General features: G+C 35.9%; 1 protein-coding gene across 1 annotated transcript in view; it reads right to left on the reverse strand.

The window, feature by feature from the left end:
* The window catches only part of LOC112053591 (agrin), a 168,465-nt gene extending 159,354 nt beyond the window's left edge, over nt 1-9,111 (reverse strand). Inside the window, exon 1 of the mRNA XM_052889047.1 lies at nt 8,424-9,111. Within this exon, the coding sequence (XP_052745007.1) occupies nt 8,424-8,955 (532 nt within the window). The 5' untranslated portion in view covers nt 8,956-9,111. The remainder of the gene's footprint in view (nt 1-8,423) is intronic.
* Between the last annotated feature and the right edge of the window lie 1,317 nt (nt 9,112-10,428).

Genomic DNA, 10,428 nt, shown 5'->3' on the forward strand with positions numbered 1-10,428 from the left:
AACAATGAGTCACTACATCAATTTTCGTCGTATTTTCGTTTTTGTGATCACCTAACATAAATTATTTCTATGAAATTACTACACCATTTTTCATTATATTTTTTTTTAATAAATAATAATAAATATACTTAAGCGGCATAAAATATGTGGCAATGATGTTTTGTTTTAACAATCATCTAACATGAATATATTAACAAAATTACGTATATACCAGTTTTTTGATAAAATATCGTTAATACTTGCTACTACCACTACTATACTAATGTTATGTATAATGACGGTTATTGTGTAATTTCGTTGAAAATACAATGATAAATAATTGCAAAAAACGAAAATACGATGAAAAACGACGTAGTGACTGGTTACTTGAATGGTACACCGAGTTACATAATAACCCTGCTGACATGTACGCATGAAAGCACAATAAACTGATGGAAAGTTACTACACTATACGTTTAATCACATTAATATTATAAAGGCGAAAGTTTGTGTGTAAGTGTGTAAGTATGTTTGTTCCTCTTTTACGCTGCGGCTACTAAGCGATTTAGCTGAAATTTGGAATGGAAATAGATTTTACTCTGGATTAACACATAGGCTACTTTTCATCCATTAATTTCAATAAAGCAACTGTTGAGTTTCTTGCCGGTATCTTCTCAGCAGAACCTGCCTTCCGAACCGGTGGTAGAATCTTTACAAATAGTCAACTGACGTGTCAAAAGTGCTTGTAAACTGAGCCTTCTTGAAATAAATGATTTTTCATTTAATTTGATCCCGGAAAAATCCATGGTTCCCGCGGGATTTGACAAAAACTGAATTCCACGCGGACGAAGTCGCGGGCGTCCGCTAGTTCAGTTCAGCTAGTTATTTTAATTATTGGAGATATGAGACGAAATAAACTCTACTATGTAAAACTTATTTCTTAGTTTAGACTTGTGATAATATGTCTAAACTCATAAACTTGGTAAAACGTTCGGTTTTGTTATTGAAGCATGCTTTGTTCAAAAGGCTTAGGCTACTTATTATCCTACAGTACATTTGCGGTATATTTTACTCCGAGCTACAGTTATATTACTGCGCAACCCATTAAGGTCGAACCAGCCAGTAGCGTATTCGATTAGAAATTATATTTCAGGTCCAACATTAATGTCCCCCTTGATGTAATTTCGAAACTACTTATTTACGGTAAAATATGTGGGAACTCGAGAGATACACACTTTGTTAGAAGCGGGGGTTTCATAAAACTGAATTATGGCTATAACCTTAACTTGGTCTTGAGGACCGTCATAAAATAACATCTTGGGTGCTCACAGGACACGTGGAGATGACTGCGGTTAAATTTTATTGAAACGCACCCGAATACAATGGGGGATATGTAAATTGTTCAAACAATAAGAGTTTATTTTGACACACGGAATTTAGTGGTCGGAACTGTGAATTACATTGACTATTATGTGTAGGGATGCTGCCTTGTTTATGAGGAATTCTTCTGGAATAGTCCTTTGAGTGATTTCAAAAGAATAGTGTTCACGACAAATTCTTTAGTGTTGAAGTACTAAAAATAAAATTCCAAGTAATGTTCCTTACATAAAAGCATAGAAATTTTGTAGCTTGCAATTGATTGTTTTTTCGCCGTATATTTTACTTGCGAAACATTTAACTATCATTCTTACAACAGACTTGAAATATTAATAGAGACAATGAAACTTTGTTAGTATAATTGTATTTTAGACGGCCGCATACAATGACATTATATACTATAGATGGGGCACTAGCGCATCAAAACTGAGGCGGTCAAATGTGGAAAATTCACTTAATTTCATTTACTCGCTTATTAAACAACGAATGTTATTTAAACAAATAATACCTAAATATCGTCTATAATGTCAAGTTGTGTGTTCAAATAAAATTAAGTTGTGTGTTAAATATATAATGGAATTAAAGACAAAATTGTGCATGTGTGCGCTCAATGGTCTCTAAATTTGGATGACTTTTTGCGGTGATTTTGTAGGGACGTAACCTATATCTATAGTATAAAATTATCATTGGTCGCATAGCGCAGTGGGTGGTGATCCTGCTATCTGCATCTACGGCCATGGGTTCGATTCCCACAACTGGAAAATAGGTGGGTATGCGTGTTTTCTAGTGTCTGTGTGTATTTACTCGTATGTATTTATATATAGTATAACAATTTATGATTGATAAAATTAGTTTTCTTAGTACCCATAACATAGTGATGTATGTATTGTTAAAGTATATTTATTATTTATTTATTTATACGACAAGATGTCTATTGCATTTCCTTGTAATATCAGCTCTGTAGAAAATAAGATAAACGGAAAATTTTCTTTTATCAGCAACTACAGTGTGGAAAACTAAGAACGTTTCGCTAAGAAAGACGCAGAAAGGCAGTAAATAATATAACAAGACACTACGTGCATTTACTGTATAGGAGCCTTTATTACATAATGTAGAACTATTCTCGATACCCAGTACTTGTTCCACTAGTTTATGTCAAAGTTATAGATTTGTACTCTTCAACTCTCGAGAATAGAAGTATATCGATAGTTGCTAATATAGTAATGTGGGTATTAGTTACCATCATAGTCTGCCTATTTTAATAGCGCAATACATGACCAGCCCCTGTAATCAAGAGGCACGTCGATTCTCTTTCTACGATTGCAAACGCTTCGAAAACTAGAAAATTGTATAGGAATGACATTTGCCATTGACAGGTCACGTGATCAAGATCTGTCATTCCCATACATTTATCTATTTTTTCGAAGCGTTTGCGAATCGACTTGCCACTTGGCTACAAGGGCTGTTCCCCCCTCCTTATAGAGAGGCTATATAGAGCTTGGACCTACAACCAATCGCTGATCCAATGCGGGTTAGCGGACTTAAGGTGATTATGTTGTTTTGTGAAAACCGCTCTCTGTAGCTTGCTCCACGAATATGCTAGGACTACTAGCATAGTAGCAGAGAAGGTTACCACACCTAAATGACGACTAGGACCACTCTGTCAAGAGAGTATCGACAAACAAGAATGTTATTTTAGACTAATTAACGATTACTATCAGAATATTTGTGAGATTAGGAACCGACAGCTGTTCGAGGCACGGGAGTGTAGCAACATTAACTTCTTAACTTCGCTCTGAAGCACTAAAACTTTCTAGAAAGAAAGAAAGCTCACTATTTCGTAGCAAGACCCCTGGGTCGACTCGAACCCAATACCTCGTGATCAGAAGCCACAACTTACCATTAAACCAACAACAACATACGTTGGTCCAGTGGTATTTAAGGCATGAACGCCTTAAAATTTAAACGTTGGACTATAAATGGAATCATATTTGTCCGTTTCGGAAAATACTTCTATAGATATATACAGAAAGAACATTTTAATATAAAGTTAATCATAAAATATAAAACGGAAATAATTCACTTCATTACTCATAAATTTTATGTATTCAAGCAGTCAAAGTTTTCCATATCAGGAAAACTACGTAATTATTTAACGCTATTTCCGAAAATCAATTTACAATATGGCCTATTAAATTATAATCAATTTATCATGTCATATTGTGGTAATCTACATGATACATTTATGATAACATGTGGTCTATATGCTAATTTAATGGTATACGATTTTTGAATACCGTATATCATACAAATCGACTAAAATAATAAAGAATCACCCACATATTTTTATTTTTCTGTCTATCCGTGGATAGACTAGTTTTACAAATCATAGAAATATAAAAATAAGGTAAAAAATCATATTATTTATAGTAAGCAAACCTTTACAAATCGGTTTACATTTAAAGCATTTTAATATTATGTAGCAGATATATTAGAAATCAAAATAATTATAGCAATTGTCAATTGATAACCGAAATCAAGAGAGAAAATCTGTTGTACAAATTGTAGATACCTATAGGTACCTCTATTAAGTACGAATAATTTAGAGATTCTTTCGTCGTCGTCATCAACCCATATTCGGCTCACTGCTGATCTCGAGTCTCCTCTCAGAAAGAGAGGGGTAAGGCCAATAGTCCACCACATTGGCCCAATGCGGATTGGCAGACTTCACACACGCAAATAATTAAGATAATTCTCTGGTATGCAGATGTTTTTTATTGCAGACGATGTTTTCCTTCACCTTCCTTCTTCATTGAGACACGTGATATTTAATTTCTTAAAATGCACACAACTGAAAAGTTGGAGGTCTCGGAGACAGAGGTCATATCCACTGGGCTATCACGGCTCTTAGAGAGATTCTTTAGATAAGATTTATTATGCAGTTATAACAGTAAGTGCAATAATTTACCTATATAATAAAATTGGGCATGTCCCAAACGTTTACCGCTATGTCTCGATTACCGAAAATCGTTGTGATCGCGACGCTCGGCGCCTAAGGCTGTGCGGCGTGCATTTTCTACATCCCACGCGCGGCGGCTTATCTACGGTGTTCTCACACGGGAATTTACACGTGCTTGCGAGTATCGGCGGCTCGTAACAACGCAGTCGTCGCATTTTATCTGCCACCAGCATAGAGTAATTCACTATGGAGATGCATCGCACCCAAATTCACCAAAAACATCGTTGACGGGGGGTAAACTCACACATCGAAAATATAACACCAATTAATATATTTTGTGTCCTTACACTACATTTATAAATTTATTCGCAATACATACACGTGAAATTTTCAAACACGTCGCTTAAACTCGTTACACATATTCGGCTTTTTGATCGATGTTTTAAAGTTTTTCTTGCTGAAGAATCGATTCTTTTTAGATATTTTTTTTATTCCAAATTTTATATAATTAAATTAGAAATGCTAACAAATGAAACGTAATCATCTTTTAGTAAACTAGAAGTTGTGTCCATTTAATTAAAGTGCCCAAAACCAAATAAATTACACGACGATAAACCAATTACACGACGAAAACGATTGCAATAATGTAAGATCGATTCTTTAGAAACAGTTTTCATAAATGCGTTATATCGTTGATCTTATATTTTGATAGATGTGTAACGTCTGTATATAATTCGTCTGAGGCCACCAGCTCGCGACTCGTCTAGTACTCGTACCACTCAAACCAGAGCCTGATACGTGGGCGACCTGCCGCAACCGGCGCATTTTACAACCTTTTTATTCCATTGTCACTCGGCCGAAGCGACGCAACCGAGGGAAAAATAAATTTTACTTCTTATCTAAATGTCAAATCGTTCGCTTTCGATCGAATCAGTTTCCAAATAGTTTTAATAAATCTCCTTTTACTGCGTACGGCGGAACGATATCTACAGACGCATTATAGATTCATGCTGCGAGTTATCGGGTTTTTATTCCGTTGTGACCGCTGCGACTGTTCCGGGGCAACAATGGCTTTAATTGAAAGAGTGTCAATAAATTTGTCGCGCGGAGTCCTGCGACGTCGCCGGTGGTCCCGACGAACTCGGCGACCCCGCAGCGCTGTGGCACATTGCGAAGGATGAAACCCTTGTTTCGGAGGACGACCGTTTGTTTTTATCTGTGCCGCCCTTGTCTTCATTATAATAAATCTTCCGAATTGTTTCTTTATCAAATAATCGACACGATATCTTGTGTTATTTAATATCGGTTGGAACATTAACGATAAGGGCGCTATTGGTGACATAGCCAGTACAAATAATTTACATGTAAATATTTAAATGTATAATATAATGTTGTTTACACAGGCGAAGTAAGAACTCTTTAATAAGCCATCTCTGTCAGTTTTGGTAATTTATAAAAAGGTGTCTGCATTCAATTTTGGATTTGTTTTCTCACGATGCAGCTACGCCCACGACTCGCTTCTACGAATAGTTTTGGCTCGAAAAGGGCATTTATTATTCGTAATTTAGTCGTCATATTGATGAAGGATAATCATAATTTATTGTGGTATCTTCTATATTGTTAGTGAAAATTATATTTTAAGACAATTTTACTTGATGTCTTAGGACACGTTTCTGTATTGGGACACGTTTCTAGACAAATTAATAACAGATTTAACAAACAACAAAATTTATTGCAGTTTTAGTATTATAAAAGTATTAACTAATATAACACAAAAAATATAAGCGTAAGTTTGTGTGTAGGTTCCGCTACTTCTGAACTGGTTTAGCTGAAATTTAGAATAGAGACGTTAGAGATACGTAAGTTATACATAAGATTAACTAGCACCTATTTAATTTTGGAAAAATCTATAGTTGTCGCAGGATTTGTGTAAAACAGAAGCGGGCGAGTCTTGGGCTATCGCTGGTTAGTTTATGGTACCTAACATGTAAAAACAAACTAAAAGCAAAAACCACCTTGATCTCATGAAGCTACTCGTAATAAAGACACGACACTACAATTAAAAAATCTGACAAAACCGGTCAATGATTGCCTTATCCATAAAAGAATCGGTTTCATGCTTAATGGCTTTACAACTGCAGTCCACGTTTGGGCCTAACAATTCACACCCGATAATCATCTTTTAGATAAAACGCCGCTCTAGTACGGGGCGATAATTGTTGTGCGTTTTGAAAAACTCGTATTCCTAAATGTTTTTGAGTTTAAAATCGTTTATATACAAATACGTTTTCTGTGTTAGACAGTATTTATTATTTGTTTTTTTATGTTTTAGGTAAACTCTGTCAAGGACTATTCCTTGACAGAGTTATAGGTATAATGAAATCAGGAAGCCGTTAAACATAACTTTTCTTAGATTATATTATCAACCTTTAACAACCTTTCATCATTATCAACCCATAATCGGCTCACTGCTGAGCTCGAGATTCCTGTCAGAATGTAAGGGGTTAGGCTAATAGTCCACCACGCTGGTCCAATGCGGATTGGCAGACTTCACACACGCAGACAATTAAGAAAAGTATCTGTTATGCAGGTTTCCTCACAATGTTTTTTCTTCACCGTTTAAGACACGTTATATTTAATTTTTTTTAATGCACACAACTGTAAAGTTTTAGGTGCATGCCCCTGACTAGATTCGAACCCACACCCTCCGAGGCAGAGGGCATATCCACAGGTCTATCAACCTTTACTGCACTTCAGTTATAGAAAAATATCTAACACCTACCTAATTTAAAATCTAGTATTCTGTTAAGATGCTGATAACTATGTAGATATCTCAAATTGGATGCACAAAACGTGATGCATAGATAGCTTGTACTTGATGAGAGCGGGCTTTTAAAAACTATTGATTTGTTATACAAAAAATATAATAGAAAAACTTGCAATCTCTATTAAGACATAGCCAATAGGTTACCTAATTGAATAACGAGAAAATAGAAAAGATCGAAGTACTTTAACACCCAACAATTCCAAATAAGGGTTCTGTTTTCTATGTTCAAATAGGGAATAAGCCATATACTCGTAACAGTGTACACTTGAGGCAATTAAGAGCTAAAAGTGAAAACAAACACAACGGGTAAATGTTTTCATTCCAATCAAAGCATTTTTGTTCTGTTTTGTATGTAGACAAATAAGATCCGTATTTGGAGCGTCATGCAAACAAGGGTGAACGGGTGAACGTTTCACTTTGAAACATCATGATAAATACAACCTACGAGTATCTGAAAAGAATTGTTGGCGCTGTTTAATGAAAAATATTCGGAGAGATTTCTGTGAATGAAATATTGACTATTCTTAACCCGCCAACGGTGACGCATATGTCTGGGAGACCGGCCGGTCTTAAAAAATTGGATAACTTTTACTTTTACTATAACTTTTACTTTTGACGGCCTCCGTGGCGCAATGGTATGCGCGGCGGATTTATACGACGGTCCTAGGTTCGATCCCCGGCTGGGCAGATTGAGGTTTTCTTAATTGGTCAAGGTCTGGCTGGTGGGAGATTTCAGCCGTGGCTGTGTTACCACCTTGAAGTGAAGCGTGGCAAGAACCAGCTCATGACTAAGGGCCCCGTATGGTTTCGAAACTAGTCGGGCATTCTCCGACGTTGTATCACGTGAGTTTTAACCGTGTTTTATATTTTATTAACATGAACTGAAATTCGCGATAGTTTAAATTCTAAAATATTGTGTAATTTAAAATTTTTCATTTTATATGTAAAATTATGGTAATTTTACATGTTTTAAAGCGAAAATGTTTTATAATAAGTAAAATATTAATAACCGAACTGTGAATAATTAAATATCTTTATTTAATAGAAGAATAGCGTATGACATTCATAAATAACGTGACTTTCTAGTGGTAAAAGAATTTTCAAAATCGGTTCGTTAGATCCAGGGATTACTCCTACAATACCAGAAACATACGTCTTTAATTATTAGTATAGATATAGATAGTACTACTAAAGCAGTTTGAAATAAAACAATTTAAAACTACACTAAATCTGAAACTTGAAACTCTTGAAGGCTGTATAACAAGTTTTTGTTAACTTTACCTTTTATTAAAGTTTTCACTCTCCGCACGCGATCAACACTTAAAGGTACGGGATCAATCAACAATTTCAAAGGTGACGACAAGCTTTCACTGAACAATATAGCCGGCCGGCCTTTGACTGCTGAACATTCATTGTTCCATTGCCCACCTTCAGCTAACAACGAAATTCGGCTAGACGAGTTGGACCTCGACTCGAATTTCAACAAATCACTCAAAGCACTGGTATCACCCTTTAGAACTCTCCTAACGTACACTTTGAAAATGCTTCTTTGGAATTTTTCCACACCCCGCTTTCTACTTTGCACGCTCGATATTTTCCCGGTGAAAATAAAATTCGATGCAAGCACGACACGCTTCAGAGAGTTAACATTTTTAATTGCAGTACTATTGTAACACGTTGATGGCAAATTGTTGTCGACTCTGATAATCGTGTTCCTTTTTTTCACATTTCCTTTCATAGAGAACTCGGCAGATGTGAAACATATTAAAACACAAGCTCCGACGATAAAAATCCGGGTGATATGCGTTATCATTTTTGTTCTTTGGATTTTCTATTTTTCACTTTGAAGGAATAAGTCATTATTTAGGGAAATGTCCGAATAATTTCGATGTTTAATCGATGTTTCGATCGATGCGCTTTCATAGAGCTGTAGGCTTGTAAGCTTATAGGCTGCGCGCGCGCGGCTCGCCGAACGGATCGTAACTGGAGGCTTTCGTGTGAGCGCTAAGCTATAGCCTGTTTCTGTTGAGTTAATCCGTAAGCTTTACTACGCCGTGCGTAAACACTTAACAAAACAAACATGATTGCGGATTTGTCTTCATTTTCTTTATGCTGTTGTCTTAAAGGCTTTAGACAGTGCGTTTGTAACCATAAACGGACACCCGTGAATCCTACTTAGTAAGTACATAATAATTTTATACCTATTAACTCGTCGTTTCTTAGCTCGCCATTATAATATTTGTTATTCATAAGTACCAACACGAGTAAGTACCTACTTGTAACTAGAAACACATTTTAGTAAAAAATAACAACAAATGTAGGTATTGATTAATCAAAATAAACATTATTTTTCTCACAAAATAAACGAAATTTAAATTTGAAATCAATTTAACATCACACTGCATGTGGTGAGAAAAAAAAAATATTTCATTAAAATGGATCAGATTGTTTGATTGAAAAGTTTATGTTAATAAACAGCTTCTATCAGATTCAGAAGTGGATTACAAAAATAAGAAAACCAATGTCGAACAAAGGTCATGTTAAAATATTTATCAAGACAACTTGATTAACAAATCAAACTGTAACCAAAATAAAACCTTGAATGGCAGATAATACCTTAAGTAGTCCCAGAGGCTAGTGACTCTAAATGCAGGTTTAAGGGATCCCTCCGATAAGCCAACACTCACCATTCACTGCTCAAGCTATTCTCCCCGGCTACCCCATATACCCATAAAGAATTACACGAGAATACTGAAGCCGACCGTACGGCGAGCACCGTATATCGCCAGTTGTTCCCGCTCGATTGCTACCCCTCTCTAACTCCCTATTTTTTGCGGAAACAAGTCGCACCACCTAGCGTCGGCACGAGCCAACACGAAATCGAGCGACGTAATATCTGTCTTAGACTACTATTTTCTACACTATCATCACTTCTACATACCAGATAAATTTTTAAGTATATTGTCACAAGTGGCAAAACACCCTCTGATAATAATATTCTTCGCCCTGAATGAATCGCTGCCGTTCGATGCGGCCCACCTGTGGTGTCTGATGATCCTTGCCACAAAAAGTGCAAAAATTGTTATAGCTTTTCTGCGATGCAAAGTGTCGTAGAGAGGCCTACCCCGTTGTGTGAAGCCTTAATACGGCAAAATAGAGCTATTAAATGTTTAATAGATGGCTAGATTAAATAATTTTATTGAAACAGGTAGCCGTACTTACTAATGAAACGCTACCATCACTCCTGTAAAAAGGTAAAGTTAGTGTTTTCATTTGTTACTTACCT

Source organism: Bicyclus anynana, chromosome 1, assembly GCF_947172395.1.
Source record: "Bicyclus anynana chromosome 1, ilBicAnyn1.1, whole genome shotgun sequence".
NCBI classification, from domain to species: Eukaryota; Metazoa; Arthropoda; class Insecta; order Lepidoptera; family Nymphalidae; genus Bicyclus; species Bicyclus anynana.